This window comes from Stegodyphus dumicola, chromosome 8 (assembly GCF_044657685.1).
Source record: "Stegodyphus dumicola isolate Sdum_Otavi_A_Nest chromosome 8, ASM4465768v1".
NCBI lineage: Eukaryota > Metazoa > Arthropoda > Arachnida > Araneae > Eresidae > Stegodyphus > Stegodyphus dumicola.
This window is the reverse complement of record NC_140775.1, coordinates 145,474,689-145,494,357: the sequence shown is the minus strand read 5'-3', so window position 1 is coordinate 145,494,357 and position 19,669 is coordinate 145,474,689. Positions and strand designations below refer to the sequence as shown.

The 19,669-nt window shown below is 31.0% G+C and overlaps 1 protein-coding gene across 1 annotated transcript in view; it reads left to right on the top strand.

Moving 5' to 3' along the window:
* Positions 1-386: 386 nt before the first annotated feature.
* Positions 387-19,669, top strand: part of LOC118187628 (synaptotagmin-15-like) — a 384,376-nt gene continuing 365,093 nt past the window's right edge. Inside the window, exon 1 of the mRNA XM_085822538.1 lies at positions 387-700. Coding sequence (XP_085678664.1) covers positions 625-700 — 76 coding nt within the window. The 5' untranslated portion in view covers positions 387-624. The remainder of the gene's footprint in view (positions 701-19,669) is intronic.

Sequence of the window (19,669 nt, the reverse complement as noted above, 5' to 3'; positions counted from 1 at the left end):
ATTCTATTCTATATGTGAAGAAAAATTGCCCTTTTTTTAGTTGAATCAGATTAATACCATGAAAATTTAAAATGTGAAATAAATTTATAGAAAAAATAAACCTTTAAACTGCGTTTTCGAGCGCTTACTTCAATTACGATTTATTACACTGAATAAGGAAATTCTTAAAAGGCAGTAAATATTTCCACATCGTACTGTATTAAATAGTGAATTTTCTAAAGTTATTTTTATACTTAAAAATAGCTGTACGATGTTCATTCATAAACAAATAAGCAACACTATCTGAAAATCAACTACCTGAAAATTTCACCACCATTTGGCGAACGTTGGCGCGTCGCTTTGACAACCGGCAACCCAACCTGACTGGCAGACGACGTTTTCATGCCCACTGCTCGAGAAAACGGACGAGCGGTTCAGACGTGAGAGGTGGTTGTTCCGTTACATAAAAGCCGAAGTAAAAGATGTATGGAAAGAGCAAAATATTTTAACTCCATAAAATCTTTTCATAAAATTATTTAGCTTCCTGGCGCAAATCTTCTGTTATCATGCAAACACTGTGGCATTTTTGCGAGCCGCTCATCTACTGTTGCCACTTGATAAACAATAAATAAAACTATTCAAAGAATGACAGCTGACATGAACGTAAATCGGTCTGCCACTGAAGTTTTAAAGAAACCCATACTTTCGAATACTGATAACGGTAAGTCTAATCATTTAAATTTACGTGCTTTTATGAATTTTCTTTACAGTATTATTCATTGATCGTGGAAATTAAATAAACCAACTTTATTGAAGTTTTACATTTAATGTATTTAAACAACAGAAGGAAAATTATATTTTAATAGTTATATAAATTTTAAGAAGTAAGCACAGCAGTGTAAAAATGTTATACTTACTTCTTGAAGTATTATTTTTCTAAATGACTAAACAACGTTTTGTTTATTAGATTTTTAACGCTAACAAGCGACATTATTTTATTTCATCTGAAAAAGTGTTACGGTATTGGAGCAGCATTAATTTTTTTTCAGGAATGATATTGTTAACGAAAAATAAGTGACCATATTTTTCGAAATTTTATTTTCATACACAATTTTGCAATTTAAAAAACCTTTTAAAATTTTTTTATAGTGTGTATATCATTTTTGTATTTTTTTACGTGCAGAATTTTAACATGTTATGAACAGAGTTTCGTTTGACATCTGATGATAGGTTTAGAAGTTTTTTAATATTATATCGATAGTACTATTCATTTGCTCTAATAAAGTTTTTTAATATACCTTAATATTTGTTATATTTATATTTCAATAAATTTGTTAATAAGAAATAACATGTAAATTGTTATGTTTCAATACTAAAATTTTAACATTTAATTCCGCGTAAACTGCAACAGTTTTACGTTAAGTCCAAATTACCAAAACATTTGTAAAACATATACAGAATTTATGAAAAACTCATAAGGCAATTTCAGAAGAAAAAATTACTTAAAATATTTAAAATATCATGAAAAGAGAAGAATTAAATCTTTCTTTAGGTTTTTGAGAACTTTATGCACTGTATTTGACACGAAATTGGGATTTAAAAGTCTGAAATACAGCTTAAATGTGTTTAGACTAAATGCAATTCGCTAATAAAAATTTTCAAAGTTTCAAATTTTTAACAAACTAGAAAACCTGTGTCTGTAAATAGAGGAATTTTGAATGAGATATTTTCTATACTTTTTAACAATACTCGCAGTCTCAGAGAGTTTCTTAAAAAGTTCCTTTCTATTTGCTATTAAAAGTTCTATTATTATCATGACTTATTAGAAGTATGAAATTTAAAGGCAGAAAAGAACTGCGTTATTAGACAACCATTAACTACAAAAGCTTATAACTTAATTGGCAATTAAAATATATCTCTAGAGTACTTTTGAATTGCATTTCGAGTGTATTTTTCAATAATGTTTAATTATCCTTTCATAAAAGGGCTGATGTATGAATCCAATTAATTCAACACGAAATTCATTAAGTATTCGAAAATCAAATATTATTCAGTGGTATTGAAAACGTTTGCTCATTATTTTAATATAATAAAGAACTTTACGGGAACTTTGTGGGTGAAAATGCTACAAAGCGCAAATCATTCAGTATTTTCCATCTAGATATAAATTACCTTAAAGATGATATTAGTTTACAATTATAATAATTAATTTCAATTGATTCTCATATGATTTCAATGTAAAACTATATTTTTATAAAGAGTCTATCGCTTATGTCATAGGAAGACAATTAAAAATTTGAATACTTGAATGTTAACTGATTATAAATGATGTAGAAAAATAAATGTATGGAGCCAATAGATTTTTTTGAAGCAGGAGACGTGTAACATGTGCAGTGCCCTCGCCGGGACTTGAACTCTGGACATCTCGAATATGTTTGAAATTACACCACGAAGGCATGCGGAAAGGAAAGAGAAAATACCTTATATACTCCCCCCTTTCAGAGGGTGACTGGTGATTATGGGACCTACTCGCAAAATCCTGGTAGTGATGAATTATCAACCACCACCTTTTAGTTCGGAGGGCCACGTGTAGTGTCGTTTAGAACTTTTTTATGGCAGGAAACTGAAGAAATGAGCAATGCCCTCGCCAGGATTCGAACCCCGGACCTTCCAAATACACGTCGAGTATGCTTCCAATTACGCCACGAAGGTATGCGGGTAGGAGGGAGAAAATACTATATAAATGCTTTGCGTTCAGAAATTATGTTAAAGAATGTTTCGTATTCTTCGCAAAACTAGTAAATCTGATTTTTTGTTAACTAAATAATTTTATATTTTGTGAGTGTATTTGCAACTTGATTAAAAATAATTAGGAAGCATAGTTAAAAATTACAACGTATTTAACTTAATACTTTGAATATGTCATATCCTTCCCTTGTGTATTTAATTTAATGTACACCAACTTAATTTCGTAAGTGTAATCATTGTAGGATATAAGCTGTGTATTTTTAAAGAAACCTTGGAGTTACCACAGGACAGGCGAGTCAAATGTGTGCAATTCATTGTGATTCAGCAGAAATTTTAATGTCGCAAAATTGATGATGAAAAGTCCGATGAAATTACTAGAATTTCAAAACTTAAAAATGCACTTTTGGTTTCGTGACTGACTGTAAATAACCATGTGCACATTTAAAAAACAAAGTCTTTCTAACTGTGCCCATCTAATTGCCCAAGACAGACAACCAAACCATACATCTAGTTATCTCGACGGTGCATTCGACTTGAGAAGGACTTACGATCTAAAAGCTCATTATTTTCTAAATTTCGTTTCGCATCTTGACTTTTTCTATTGCATTTCTTTTCCCATTTCTCTAGAATTTTAAGAAGATTCCGGATTGAAAATTCGAATCTTTATTTGTTTACTGTCGTTCGAATCTATCGAATTTTAACTTCACAACTATTACAGGTTTTAAATTCAAACTTTCGAAAGTTTAGATTAATTGACGTTTAGTAGACGCTTTCATTAAAATAAGAACACAACTGTTGCAATTTCAGTAGACGTAGATTTCTAATAACCTTGTAGCAGCCTGATTGAGTTCCATGCGTAGTGTTTATTGCTGGTTTCTCTTGAAACATTCCTTCGCCACTGTTTATTTGCTTTGGTTGAAAATATTAACTTTGGAAAGTTTAGTTTAATTGAAATTTAGTAGGCGTTTTCCTTAATCACGATTGTTTTCTTTAATCTTTAACAAATTCACGATTGTTGTTATTTGTGTACGTAGATTCCTGATATAATCTTGTAACGGCCTGATTGCCATATTCTTAATATCTTGAAGGGAATTTAAAGTTCCATGTGTAGTGTTTGTTTATCGATGGTTACTCTTGAAATATTCGTCCACCACTGTGAAATTTCTTTGGTTTAAAAAAGAAAAATGTTATGTTTTATCTTACTCGCCTGACAATAACAACAAGTCCAGGAATTTTATCCTGTCAAAGGACTGTTAACCAGAGAACAGGGGCTCCATTGCCTAGCTGACATGATGTCTGCCTTTCACGGATTAAAGCCTCTGGCTGTGGTTGGCATGAGCTTTGGGACCTTATGGGTGACGGTACGATTTTTCCCAGTTTCCTCAAAAGTTTGATGGAGTTTCGTCCAGGGGATGGATCCAAGTGTTTTCCACTTTTCTTCCTTTACCACCAAAGCAACCAAGATGGCGTTTTAGGCAAGGAAGAATGTTTAAAAAATTTGAGCTGATACTAAATATATTTTTCAAATTATACTGAAATAATAAACACAAGACGCGTACAAATTTTTATTATGTACTTCTTTGCAAAATTTCATTTATATCTTCTTAATAAATATAAACCTACTTTAAATATTGAGTTCCTAAAATTTTCTTTCTATTCAATGCAGGCTTTATATTTTGCTTTAATTAAAAACTTCGAACATTAAATAAAATATTTTTTTCTTTCATCTTCTTCTTTTTATTATGTGACGGATTTGAGACTTCAGTATTCTAAAAATTCGTGATTGAGAATTCAGATTGGAGAAAATATGGGTTTTTATGCCACATCTACTTACCAAAAACACTTACCTTATCTTAGTGTTACATTATTATGCTTAAAGATTTACTTGCGAGTAAAGGGAAATCCTGCTGAATTTTTAAGGAATATAATGGACTGCGTCGTTCTTGCATCATAAAAATGTGATTAAGAGCTTATAGAAAGGAAGGAAATATTAAATGCTCAACTAAAGAAGTTTTAACGACATAAGAAGCGTCTTTTTTCTTAACCTTACAGGCGTTAAACACTAATGAAAATCTAGTCTCGAGTGAATTAGAACATAAAATATTCTAGCTAGCTAAGAAACTGAGCATTTGAACACTATTTCTTTTTCAATAATTAATTAGCGTACTTAAACCCGCTGCATCTTAAAATAATTATTATAAACAAAATATTTCTTTCAGCTTTACTAAATTTAATGCCTTAATTATTTACATAATTATATATTTACATTTTGTCATTAATTATTATAAATGGGATAAAAGCTTAAAACAAGCGGTATTTTAAAAGTAATTTCGCAGAAAACTCAATTATAAATTTGATATTTATAATTATTAATGTAGTTTTCTTTTACATAAATAGGCTGGGATGTAAGTTTTATGTTTCCTGGAAATACAAATGATGATTTATAATTCAAATTATTGATTTTAATGAAACTGAACAGTAATTTGAACTTTAAAAAATAGTTGTTTTTAACTTATCTATAACATTTCTGCCTAAAATTTCTCAATTTGTATACAGTTGGTAGTAATCTGTAAGCAGTTGGTTTTTGGAATTTTAGAGTTTGTAGTTAATACATTGATATCTAAGTATTGATGGTAGTCAACATTCAAATATAAAAAATGTATTTAATTTATCTACAATGTAGAAAGCAAAGCGTCAGCCATGCGTTATAATTCTGTGGTCAAAAACAGCTGAGCATTCACTACACTTTTCTCAAAATACTTAAAAATTAGTTCACAGATATTTGCAAACTAATACGTTTTTTAAGACAAAAATACTCTAAATAAAATATATGTTCAATAAAATAAAATATAAATTGTTTTTGTAGTATATTATGATTTCTACTGGTAATAAAATATTTCCTGTGCATTCCACGTAATATATTTTGATGCAAAGATCATATTCTGTTTATTTGTACTCTTGGTTGTTTTTTTATTATTATTTATGGTGTTTGCATTTGATGAATGTTATTTTTATTTGAAAAAAAATATAGGAATCTTCGCTTAGCTTTCAATCTTCCATTAGCTCAAAGATAAATAACGCATTCTGCGAAAGAGAAAGAAAAGATAGAATTTAGCCAACGTTTTTTTTGACATGCGTGGAAAAACGTGTTATCCAAAACAATATGTAGAATTACTTTGGGCGTTCTGTTTTCAGACATTTTCTAAACGCAAAAAATCGTAATCTCGATGTGATGGGTATGATAAGCTGTTAATGTTACATCATCATAAGTTACGCCCAGAAGGGTAAAGAATGAAACACATAATGTGCTTGAGCTAAAACTACAGGGCGCGCCATAAATTTCGATATAGTTTGCATAATCACATAAACAAACTGTCGTATGAAAGTGCGGTTTGCATTTATAGCAAGAGCGGATTTTTTTCCGTATAAAGATAAACTTTAGTTCAAATCTTTACCGTTAGATGGCGCTGTTAATGACAGTGTTCGGATAAAATGAGAAAAACTAAAATTATGCGGCATTTATTTGTTTGCATTTGGGAGTTATAACTGTACAACGACTCATCGCGAGCTATTAGTTTCTAAATGCCTTTAAATTACTTAAATTTGAATATTTTTGCCATATTATGGTAACACAGGGCCAATTTTCAATAAAAACGTGACCAAAAATACATCTTACCGATCATTAAAAATATGAGTCTGGGTTAGTCTTTAGATGAAACGATGCTCTAGAAACCAATTTTACATTTTATATGACTTTTTAAAAATACCCGAATTTGTGCGACACTTTGTATGCTAAAGCATATAGGCATGGCAAAATACGCTAAGTTAAAAAAAAAAAAAAAAGAAAAAAAATGAAATTTATAAGTTATTGCTATATAACACTAACAAAATAAGAAGGAACTGTGAAATATTTTATGAATTAAGTGCGCAGATTTGAGAAATAAGGAAACTGTGAAAAAGTTTGTGATGCTTGTGGTGCATCTTTCTCTTTTAATTTATATATAACCAGCGCAGGTACCCGATGCCAGTTAAGTTAGATTGAGAGTAATGCGTATAACAACAGAGCGAACAATACCTCTGTAATAAAGATGCAAAAAATACGATTCATAGTCATACATTTTTCAGTCTGATACGATATGGAACCCACATAAAAATTTCGATAAAAAAATACGCTAATTCTCTCTTATTATATCAGCAACAATGGCATGCAGTTTTTAATGACTTTCGTCTTTCTAATCAAATGGTGCTAAAAGCTCAAGTTCCATCTAATATTTCACCTATATTCAATTTTAGTCGATTAAATGTGGCCAAAAATTTATCATCATTTATAATAATATAAATTTATCATAATGATCAGAAATCGATAACGCGAACAAACAAACGCACAAACAGACACTCTTCTTTATATGTATATATTTTGTAAAATATACAAATTTTTGATTAACAAACTCTACGATTTGAAAAGCGAGCATTAGCAACACTTTTCGAAATAAAGCATTTTTAACTCCAACGCGCCAGACTGTTGCCACTCGGAAAAGTGACTGCGAAAATGAGTGTTTTCAGAGTTTTTAATTAATATCTCCGCTGATTAAAGTCGTACAGAGATGGGAACAATCGAAAGTTTTGGAATCGGGAATAATGTATTTAATGTTTGGCAATGCTATTTTTTATTTCATTGTAAAACTTTGAAATTTTTTATATACAAAATCTAGTATTTGAAAGCGAGCAGTGGCAACAAATTTCGAAGTAAAGCAAGTTTTTATCTACAGCTTGCGAGACTGTTGCCATCCGAAAAAATGAGGGCGAAAATGATCGTTTTCCGAATTTTTAAATAATATCTCTGATTGTAGCTACTTTTTTGGAAAAAAGTGGACGTCGACCTCCTCCAGAACCCAGAAAAGAATTGTAGAAAGTTTGGTGCAGCTATATTAGTGACTGAGTTATTAGAGGACAACCAAACACACAGACTTTCATCTTTATATATATATAGAGAGAGATTTTCCTTTGGAATATAAAATAATTGCCAGTAAAGGGCAAGCGCAGGAGTAATTTCAATATGCTTAGAAGCTCTTAAATTACAGAGTTAAATGGAAGAATTTATTGCTTTTATTGCCATCACTTTATTAATTCATTATTTTACTAATTTAATTTCTTCTTTTTAGTTTGAATATCTCAAAAATGGTATATTCGAAATTTTTCGTACATAACTCATTACTCATTACATTGTATAAAACACAAAATTCTTGGAGAAATATTGCACATTTTTTCCAGTAAAAGGCAAAGAGAGAAATAGTCATTGAAAACAGAAACCTGAGAAAACTAGAAAATATCTCAAACAGAGCTATAAAAATTCGGGACAGAGCTGATCTGAAACCACATGGAAATGAGCATCCGGTATATGCTCACCAAGCAATGTTTTCAAGGATATTTTAGCAGGAAAAGAAAAAAATTATTTAGAGTTCGTAAATAAAAACAACGTATATATAAATCACTAAAATTAGTAGTTTCATTATACATATAAATGAATTTTAATGATATATTTATTCATTTAATGCTCAAATAGTATACACGAATAAAATTAATTTATTTTAGTTGATTATTTGAATTCTAATTTAAGAAACCAGAAGGAAAAAATGGGGAGGATAGATGCCGTACTAATACGACTCCAACTTTGTGAATAACTGCTGTTAGCAATCACCTGTAATTATAATTTTTAATTCTTTTAAAATTTAAATAAACGTTGAAATTTCTAACTGATTAAATTATACGAAATATCTGTAAAACTTGCTGGTTTTGCTTTTATTCGAAATATCTGTAAAACTTGCTGGTTTTGCTTTTATTCGAAATATCTGTAAAACGCGCTGGTTTTGCTTTTGCCTTTTTTGATAGGAATGTGAAATACACAGGAAAATATCAAAGTATAAAAAACCGCATTACCGTTTTGACAAAATTTTAAAAAGAAGGAGAACTAAGATAAAATTTGCAATCTATGAGTTACTGCAAAATTTTCTCATTGTATTGTTGATACATTTGGGTTCACTATTAAAGCCAGAAAATGGGTAATAAACTTATTATATGATATTAGAATTTATTTTGATAAACAGTGAACATTCATATACATTTAGGAATCTCGATAACGTCCTTTTGTATATCTGATGCATATTTGTAAATTTTTGTTACGTAAGTAAAAACAATAAAACCCCTTCTAAATGCTAACTAAATGTATACTTGTATTTAGTTTACTTAAAAAAACCGATAAAAATCATTCTGATATCTGAAAGCTTATTGTAAATGTGGGATTTCTTTCTAAATGAGTTTCTTCTTTGACATATTTGCATTTATCTGACTCTGTGGCTTTGTAAATGAATTATATTATTAAATTTGTTTTTAGTTAATTTTAAAAGTTCTGACTATAATAAATTTGCGTTAATTATTAGATTGCATTAAATTCTATTTTGAAATATAAAACGTTGCAAATCCTTTATAAAACAAACATTCATGGTTCAAGATGATTTAATTCCTTAGCATAAAAGATTACCTTAGCGAGTTTATATTCACCATCGAAGTTTATGTTTTCCAAATACTGGTCACGTTCAGACAAGTTAGATTGCGGCGGGTGTTCACAAAACTCATTAGCACTGTTTTACTCATTTGGTAGTCTAGTTTTCACTAGTAGTTTGTCTAGTTTGTCGCCAGACATTTGTCTAGTTTTCACTGTAGCATTTGTGAGGATAAACCTTTGATACGCATGGTAACGTTGATATACACGCTACGCTTTCAGCACGTTAGCTTTCATCAATGCCATTTAGGTACCGCTTGATTACGCCTAGAATACAAGTACTAGGTCTAAGACCCCAGCTTTCAGAAATACTGCAGTTCATCTTGCAATTATTTATAATAGTGTTTTTTTATCATCCAATAAGGTAGAGGAGTATTAGGAGCTCTTGAGATAATGTTGTGCCTAGGGCCGCAAACTGTATTAATTGCCACAATAATTATTCTTCTTGCCATAATTCAGGTTGCAACCTTTATATAATTATAATTGTTGACATTGACTTCGTAGACTAATTTTGGGTTAACAGCATAAAAATCAAAGAAACTGGCTGACGGATAAAGCTGATACTATTTGCTTGAGCATGCGCACCCACCCAGTTTCTGATTTACTCATTGAGTCACAATAACATAACGAAATTAATTGTTAAAACAATTAATGGCAATACGCTTCATTTCTTTGACAATTCAAAATTACTGCCAAAGAAAATAACTTTCAGCGAAATATTTTAAAATTCATAATCAGTAACATTCATTTTATTATTATCACTGAAAGACTTATTTTATTCACTGAAATAAACAGTATTTTTTATATTTTTGTATAGTTGCCGTTTTCACTAATTAATGTGAATAAAACAGTTTTTGATAATAAAACAGCTCCAATAATGAATGATTTTCATTATAATTATTGTTAATATTATTAATATTTAGAAATTGTTTTACTTATAATTCATTTTTGCAAACTGAATTTTCCCTAAGACGATCACCCGCATGATTCGGAAGGATTTTGCTTTTCTGTGAGTGTTATTAACCATAGCTCAAGATATAATGCGATAGATATAAGTACCGATAATTATTTTGTTCGACAGAAATACAGGTTATTTTTCAGCCGAAGTCGCGATTACAGAATTCAATTATAATGAAGCTTCTTTGATTCTAAATAATGTTTGTTTGTGTGTGGAAGTGGTCGCCTTAGAGATACGGTATTTAATATTAATGTTAATTTGCTTTTAGTGCAGCATTCGTTACTTTCGTAAAGATCATCTATGGGAAGCAGTCTTCGTCACATACCACATTAAGCGATTATATTGCAGTGTTTCTTCTAATAAATAAATATGAAAATAATTAATGATACATTTAAAACATAAAGGTCTGCATCGATAGGTTAAGCACTCTTTTAATTGTTCCTGATGAATTCTATACACTCAGCAGCTATTTAGCTATGATTATTTTCACTGTGAATATTTTAATTTTGTAACTTGAAAAATTATTTTTTAATGAAACTTGTAGGTGAACTTCATGTAAAAGTGTACGCAACTGAAAGTTATCAGAATCTTGTTATTTTAAGTATATTGTAATACTTTTCCAGTAAAGTCAAACTATGATATATATATATATATATATATATATATAAATACCCATACCATGTGGTGGATAGTTTGTGTAAGCCTCAGCTATAAGATTAATACTTTGGGCATCAAACAAATCGAAAACCCAAAGAAACGAAAGAACATATGTTTACAAAAGCATATTACACTAGAAAATTTATTTTCTCACTGATCAAAGAAACGCCTTTGGACAATAAGGAAGAGAGGCTACTCTCCAAAGCTTCTAGGCAAAGAAAATTGGAAAATCGTGTTAGAAGAAAAGTGAAACAGTTTTGCGTTGTTTTCAAGGCCTATGGCATTACTGGGATTGAAATGTAGCCAATAACAACAAGTTTGACCGCTGCCATTTTACCCTTTTTATGACAAAGTATTTCATAAATAAGTAAAACTTCAACTGTTATTGAACCAGCAGCATATTATAGAGCAAGCAAAACGTTTTTGCATTTCATAACAGCCAATACCGCAATCAAGATCTGCATGTTTTAAAGAGATGTGTTTTTCTTTAATCCAAGCTATGTTTAAGTAGTATTATTCTATTGTTTTAGTAAAACATAACAAGGGAAGCTGTGTGGTTAAACTAACGAAATTACGTTTATTTGGTTATATTAAAATTAATAAACCAGGAATTTGATTTTTTTAGTTGTTATGGGATCTTATACGGTAAATATAGATAATAGCTAGATTGGTTCTTTTGATTAACTGATGTTATTACTGCTGTGCATATGAATGTAAACTATAATTCCCTAGGTGTGACATACAAACTGTACTCGAAATATATGTATGTTCAAAGTTATGCAAAGAGTCCTATATCATAATATAGTTTTTCTTTAAAACTGAGTAAAATTTTAATTTAGATTGTATCAGTTTTATGGAAAAACGCTATACGTTATTTAGCACTCAAGGAAATCTGACATAAGACTTGAGAAATAAAATAAAAATACATAAGTAATGGACAAAGAAGGTAATAGTTATAGCATCAATTGTTATACAAAACAAAAAGTAAAAAAGAAAGGAAATAGGAAATAAACACTTCGAGCCAGGGATCTTCAGTTAAAATTGCTAACAAAAGTGGCAAAAAATTACCGTATTCCTTTGAGTGGGCTTTCGTTGTGTCAGCTGGCAAATTAAGTGTCCGTGGTTTGGATCTCGAAGAGGGCACAGTTAAGTTTTCATGTTTGTGCTTCGATCAACCTAAAAGAAGTAAAATGTAAGGGGCAATACGTTTGTCTCCATTTGGATTTCGACTGGTCTCGTTTCACACCTCTGCAGATCTTTAACTGATGTAGGAATTATTTCGTTTTTCTTAGCAGGAAACGTGTAACATCAACCGTATTTCTTACTGAGATTGGAACAGTTGATCCAGTTACTGAGATTGGAACCGTATTCTTACTGAGATTGGAACAGTTGATCTTTCATTGGTCTTTTGATCGTTAGCTTTAAGGAAATCTAACTTGTCAACTGATATTATTTTTTTTTTTCACAGTTTTAGCGGGAATGTAGTTAAAAGGCCAATATTGACTGTCTGTGGACGAGTTAATGATTTTCATTTTTACTTCCTTATGTGAAGATGTAGAGCCACTTAGAATTCTTCCGATATCAGGAAGCTGAAAAAATCTGTTTCGCCAGGATTCGAACTCCGGACCTCCCGAATACGAATCGAACGTGCTTCCAGTTACAACATGAAGGCATACGAAAAGGAGGCAGAAAATACCTTAATGTTATCAAGAAAAATTTCTGGTATCATTATTTTAACGATAATATTCATTTTGACCTTTACGGAATACATTTAGACGATTTTTTTTTCTATGACGTCTACGGTCAGAATAAAGGAGTTTTCCAAACGGATTCCGAAATGAATTTCAAATAGATTCAAAAAAGATTCTTCGTGGCGTAAGTATGTACTTACGTATGTATCTTGTACGTGCATACGTACGACATAAGTACATTTTGGCATATGAAAAATATTAAGACATTAAAAGAAATTCGAGAAACAATTAAAGTAATATCATAATTCCTTTGCTTTTCTGTTTGGCAATTTTAACTTAAAATTCGCCAATGTTAGCATCCTTAAGATTTCATTATTAGTCACATATGACAACGAATATTACGTTATCTAAAAATTCTCTTTTATATTTGAGTAGATTTACTAAAATTGTGTAATTCAAAATGCGCTTTTTTTGGAAGTAACTGACAATATATTAGAAGCAGTTTATGATACAAAACAATAATATTTATATTTGTTCTTGCTCTTGCTTTTTGCGAGTTTATTACCGTGTAAATTTTGCTTTAAATCAATTCCCCCCATTTACAGTTCAAAAATAATCACATGTCGGGTTTTGGCCCGCGAGCCTTAAATTTGAAATTCATTTTCCTGATTTTGATATTGCTAAGAACTACATAATTCAAAACACTTAAAAATCAAAGCAATAACAATTGTAATCTCATAAAGGGCAGTAAATTCAACAAAAAGAACGGAATATTACGTGAAAAGCATCAACAATTAAAGTAAAGCAAGAAACGATGAAGAAACATTAACCGCCAATTGAAACGAATCACTGTAACAATGTTAAAAATTGAAAAGAGAGAAAGCGCCTGAAATAACCTAAATTAACTGAGAATAAATTAAAAGAAGAAGCAGAGATTTAAACAATGACAAATTAGCAGTTTGACATTGAGATTTTCGTTAAAACTAATATATAATACATAAATATATAAACAATTATATAAAACTAATATATAACATGCGTAATAAGACGATCAAGAATTGCATTATAATTGGTAACATACGGAAGACTCGGAGACTGACTCTGGAATGACATCAGAGGTCATATGTGCTTACGACTAAGTTAACGACGAACATATGATGTCACAAAAATCACATGTTCTCCAATGTTAAGTGCTACTTTTTGCGACTTTTCAATTATTCTCTTGCTACTTTAGCTCAAAAATTGCTTATAACAAGGTATTTTTACCAAAACGTTTGAATTGACATTTTTATAATCACAAGAACACTCTTTTCCTCTTTCAGGTAGAAAATAAAAATGCTGTAGGATTAAAAGGAATATAAAAACATGAAATAGAATAGCAATAATTAAAATATAAAACTGCAACAAAAAAAATGAAGATTTAAAGTAAAATTTGCCGGTTGAATTATTAAAACAGAATGGAATTTGTAAGGAGAATATTGGCTTTCATGTACACCAGTTTTCCTCTAAACGCTACTACGATGAGATCTTCTGTCAGACGAGATTAATTATAAAATCATGCTGGAAAATGAAAAAAAAATGTTGTTTTTCGCTTTCGCTGCACTCAGTGTATTTTGAAATTCCACCTCAGATATTATCATTATGTTAATATTAAAAAGGTACTTTTTTTAAAAGTGCAGTACAATTTTAAGAGATTTAAGAAAACAATTTAATTTTGAAAAACTTATTAAGTCTGAAATTTTCTCGGTCTGTTAAAATAAATTTACTGAGAATACATTCTATCCAAATTTCTTTGAATTTTATAATATTGCCATGCATTGTTTTGATGCTTTTAATAAATTTTCATTTTTAACGATGTTCCTTTATTTAGTGAAATAATGATGCAAAAATATTTTTCGGAGAATATTTCTCATTGCTTTGAAAACAATAATCTGCTTCAAAATATTAAGTGCAGCAGGAGTACTTTGAAAAGGAAAAGCTAGTTTTATTTCTTGTGTAATTTGTAGTTTCTATTTACTCTCTGTTTACATTTACGCTTTAAAACACTAGCCGTATTCTATCTCTTTGTGAGTTTAATTTTGTTTATTAAATACTTTCTTCTGCTATATTTCCTATTTTTTGTTTGATATTTATTTTTCCTGTTTTGTTTATTCTACACTGGAAAGAGCACGAAACTGCTTTATCTAAAATAAGTTGTTAACAACAATGCAAGCAAACAGAGCTTCTAACTCTGTTCCCTTCTAGCTCGCAAACGGTTCCACATACTTTTCTAATATTCTGTGTAAGCAATAGCATTAGAAATGTTAGCATGGCATGAAATTTTCAGTTTGTAAAGCAAAATAAGACAAGTATAACATGTTATATCAAGAAAGAACTTACAAACACAGATGAATTTGACTGCAGATATTGATCTGGTTTAAAACCATCTTTAAAATATACAAATCTGAAAAAGTTCATAATAACCAGAGGCTAATTAAATATATACTTTAAGAAACGAGCAAGGGATGCTGCAGTGACAGTGGTAAATATAAGGTGTTAAAAATCTCAAACCATTTTATCAAAACTGTTAACAGATTATTTGTTTCTTGCACGTAAATGAATCATGTTCATAACTAAAGAAAGAATTGTTCTTTTTGTAAAACCTGAGGGCTTCAAACTGCATGGACGAAAAAGACTTTCGGTAGAAATCTTGCAAATCAGGTTCAACAAGAGCCAACACCAAGTTTTTAAATAAAAAAAATTACAAAAAAAAAAAAAAAAAAAAAAAAAAAGGCATCGAAATAAAGTTCATGCAGCTCTCAGGTTCAACAAGAGCCAACACCAAGTTTTTAAATAAACAAAATTACAAAAAAAAAAAAAAAAAGGTATCGAAATAAAATTCATGCAGCTCAAATCAATAAAACACCATTTTCCTTTTATATCACATTTCATAAATGTACATAAAAATCTTTTATTAACTCCACTAATGTGTTTAAAATATCCATAAAATGGAAATTAAAAAAAAGTATGCAATATAACAGTTATTACAAAATGCTCATTTTTCGTAGTTCTTCACTTTTTCCTCCAATCAGTTATTTGAAAAAGCATAACACGAATAAATTCATGCTCGAGGCTGTGGGAGAAATCGTTCTTGCAGACGGAGAAATTATTATTTGTATTTACTGTGTAAATAGTTTCAGAGAAGTTATTACAGATCTTATTTATAAAAAGAACATGTGAATCATCCGAAATCTAATCTAAAAACAGTTAAATCTTTTAAATCAAAACTTAAGAAAGATTAGTTTTATTGATATCTGTCAGAAGCGTTCATATCTTTGCAATATGAATTGTACATGGATCCTTAATATCATCGTGCCGGATTCTCAATTATCTGGAAAGAATTTAATGTTACATGTTTATATCTCTGTTAATTTTCGAGACAATTCTTTCCCTTTTGCATTTGCCATGATTTCAAGTTTCTAGAAGAATGTAAAATATTTGAAGTGCTTCTTAAATTTTTTTGTTCAATTATTTTGGGAAAATGAACTTCAAAATTTAAGATTTTTAACTGTGTACTTCATTTAACTAAATTTATTTTTATGTTTTAATGAAATTGGATGGATTTTCAAAATTTATGTGTCAAAATTTCTTATATTTTAAATGAAGTTATCAAATTTCTCTTTAACTAAAAACTTTTAATATTTATCAAAGTTTTTACTTTTTTTTTCTATTTTTAATATTATTTTTGTATCAGGGATTCGAGAGATTCAGGATGCGAAATGTACGAAAGACTCGAGAAGCTTTCGAAATTCGATTCCGCATCGCGAAAATTTAAAATTCTTCTAAATAGTGCTTCTAGTTCTTACGACTGCTATTCAATTATTACAGCAAAACCTCCACTTAAATTCTCACTTATTCTCCTGCCACGAAACAGCAATATTCAGGAATTCTATTTCCTATTCTCATTCTATTTCCTATTCTCATTCTATTCCAGAAACCGAAAGAAGAGTTCGTTTTCCTCAGAGACGGCCACGTTCTTCCATTAATCCCTATTCTATAAACACGAGCTCTGGCGTCTTTTCGTTTTTCGCTCTCGACTATCTAAGTGCCTTCACCAGCACTCATGGGAAAGCGAAAAAATACTGAACTTCAACACCGTCTGGTGAAAGAAAGTCTTTTGTTTTGGGAGTAGGTTTGCTTCGAGTAAGCTGTGATGGATTACCAGTTAATCGATTAACGCATCTTAACGCTGTCCTCTGTCACACGATGTAATAAAATTAAGTAACGCCTTGAGGGGAGAGACGTGTTCAAGTAATGATTAGAAGAGGATTCTATGCATTTGATGGAAAGGTAAAGCAAAACTAATACTTTCTTTTACCTGCCAAAGTATTGGTAAATACTATAATTAGGCGTAAGTTCGTCTATACCTTTTGTCACGTTCTTTTGATAGATTTAAAGCTCTGAAAAATGTATTATTAGGTTATTGACATGCACATTTTTGTTACAAAACAGGGAGTTCTTTGTGTGGCTTAAAGCAATGGCAAGATGTTTTATCTCATGAAGGATATGAGAATCGAAGTGAAGGCGTATGGGAAGTATTATTTTAATTCTTTATCAAGCCCGCTTTAAACTCATGAAAACATCGCAAAAATTTCACAAAGTGCTGGATAGAGCATCAATATTGGAATGGTCAGAAATTTATAAGTTTAGTAATTGTAAAAATTGTTTGCACGTACAATGTACGCATTCTCTCACAGTGTTTCACATCAATCTTCCTAGACTCAGCTGCCTTCTACAGTTTGGGACATCTGCGTTTAAACTGTTTTTGCAGTAGGACAAGGTGAAAATGCAAATTCCAAGAAGTTTTGGAAGAAATTGACCAGCATTTGAAAAATTCGGAGTTCGAATGCTAGCGAGAACATAGTCTAGATGGTATAGCGGTTAGGAGAGGCTACTGTGTACCGAAGGGCCCAGATTCAAATTCGGAGAGGCTACGGATGCTTGCAAATGTATAGTGTCCGTGCGACATGGAGGGTACTCTATATATGCGGTGACCCTCGAGAGGTTGAAATATATGCGGTGAACTTCGATACTCGAAGTCCTCTCGAGAGGTTGAAAGAGGGGAAGAGGGGTGGGATACCCTCCGACCCTTTCCCCGAGGGTGCTCTCCATCAAAATTTGGGGCTGAATTGAGCGAGGTCTTCCTGTCACCTGTATAGTGCTGAAGGCTCTTGCCCGACAGGCGCAATCTTGCACTCCTTGCCAAGGGGAATTTCTTGGGCTTGATCTGATGTTACTGTCAGACTACTGAGACAAGTCACATCATAACACACACACATAGATAGAGTTGATTTCTAAAGTTTCTTGATTTTGAAAAAACTGAAACTACAGTGCCGCCCGACTAAAATGTGGTGGAGGATAATTCCTAACCACGTGCATTTTGTCAGCTACGTCTCTTTTCCTTTTTTCTTCTCGCTGTTGAAGCAGCGGAGAAAATATGTAGAAATTTCGCCTTCTGCCGCGCGTGCTTTCATTTTGTCACAGGTAGAGCGCTGGGTTGCCAGTCGGAAGATATATGCCGCCAAAGGTACATTTTACTCCCTTTTGAGAAACACTACAATACTCACTACAGTTTTGTTTCCTGTCTTCTCTCAAGTTTCTTGCACACATAAAATACTTCACATAAGTCATTACACACATAAAAGTCATCAGCTTTTCTGTTACAAGATACTCCTATATGGTGACATCATAAGCCTTGTAATTTTACAAATGCTAAGGCCGCACATATTCAATCCTACAAATCTCCTCAAGCAGTGATGCCAAAGAAATGCAGCACTGAAGAAACTTTATACTGGCAGAAAGTTGCAGTCGATGAGTGACTTCTGTCGAAGGTCGAGTCGAAGGTCTGTTTTATCATATGATAAACAATTTTGCCGTTATCTACCCTCAGCAATCAACTGTCAACAATCATTTGTCAATTATTTAGCTGTTTCACTTATAGCATCTAAATTTAAATACTTCGCGAATTTTTAAGAATCTTTTAAACAGAGAAGTGAGCAGATAACAAAACTCAGAGCCCATAGCCCACAAAGGAGGTATTTAGAAAAGTGGAATATTTTACTTCAGTGCTGTCCATAATATTTTCACTCAATCAGGCGGAATTAAATAATAGAAAATAATGGATTTTTTCAGTACAAAAGAGGCTTATATTTACAGTTTGGATGATATTAAGATGCGATGCAATATAGACGATGCATTGGAAAACACACGAAAAAATTAGGAAACCAAAAGTCACTGCGTAAGGGCTATGGAAATAATTATGCATATGGCTATTATCATTTAGATGCAAGAGTATTACTCTTTAAAATAAGGGCTACTGTAATCATCTTTGTTTCAAACTGTGCGCAGAATTTGAGAAATTTCTTTTTGTGCCAAGCGACTCTCATTTCGGAAGGATTAAATAAAATAGATTTACCTAAAAGAAATCGTGATGTTATAGAAATATTCTATAAATGTGATGCAAATTGCTACTGGCTGGTATTATTTATGCTCTTATAAATTTTAGCGGACACAGAAACTGTTGCTCAGAAACTTCACGTCTTTATCCCAGAGATATAGTATTTTGTAAAAATATTTTTTTTTATATTTTACTGGACGTTTAATTAAGTTACAGAGTTATATGAATTCATGAATGCTACTTGTTACATTACAGTTTGTCAAAATAAATATTATTTCATTTAGAGCTCACTGAGTCCAAATGGAAGAGCTTAACCCTGGCAGTTTGATCGGGTTTCTAAATGCCCGCAAATAGGCTAGTTGATGCTTTCGTATTTTCTCCTGTGAGTAAAGTGAAAAGGAGCCAATTTCTCATAAAACGTCCACCATGAAGGCATTCCTGCCTTTAGACCAAGAATTCTTGTATGTTTTGATTTAATAAATTGATATAAACTAAGCTTGCTCATGAAAATACTAAAACTGGAATTACATGTGTAAGGATTTTAAGTTTTACTAACGTTTATTTTATTTTAAAATTTTGCTATCTTCTCTTATTTCCCATTTTCGGCCAGAAAAAGCGCGAGTAGAATTGTTTATACTAAT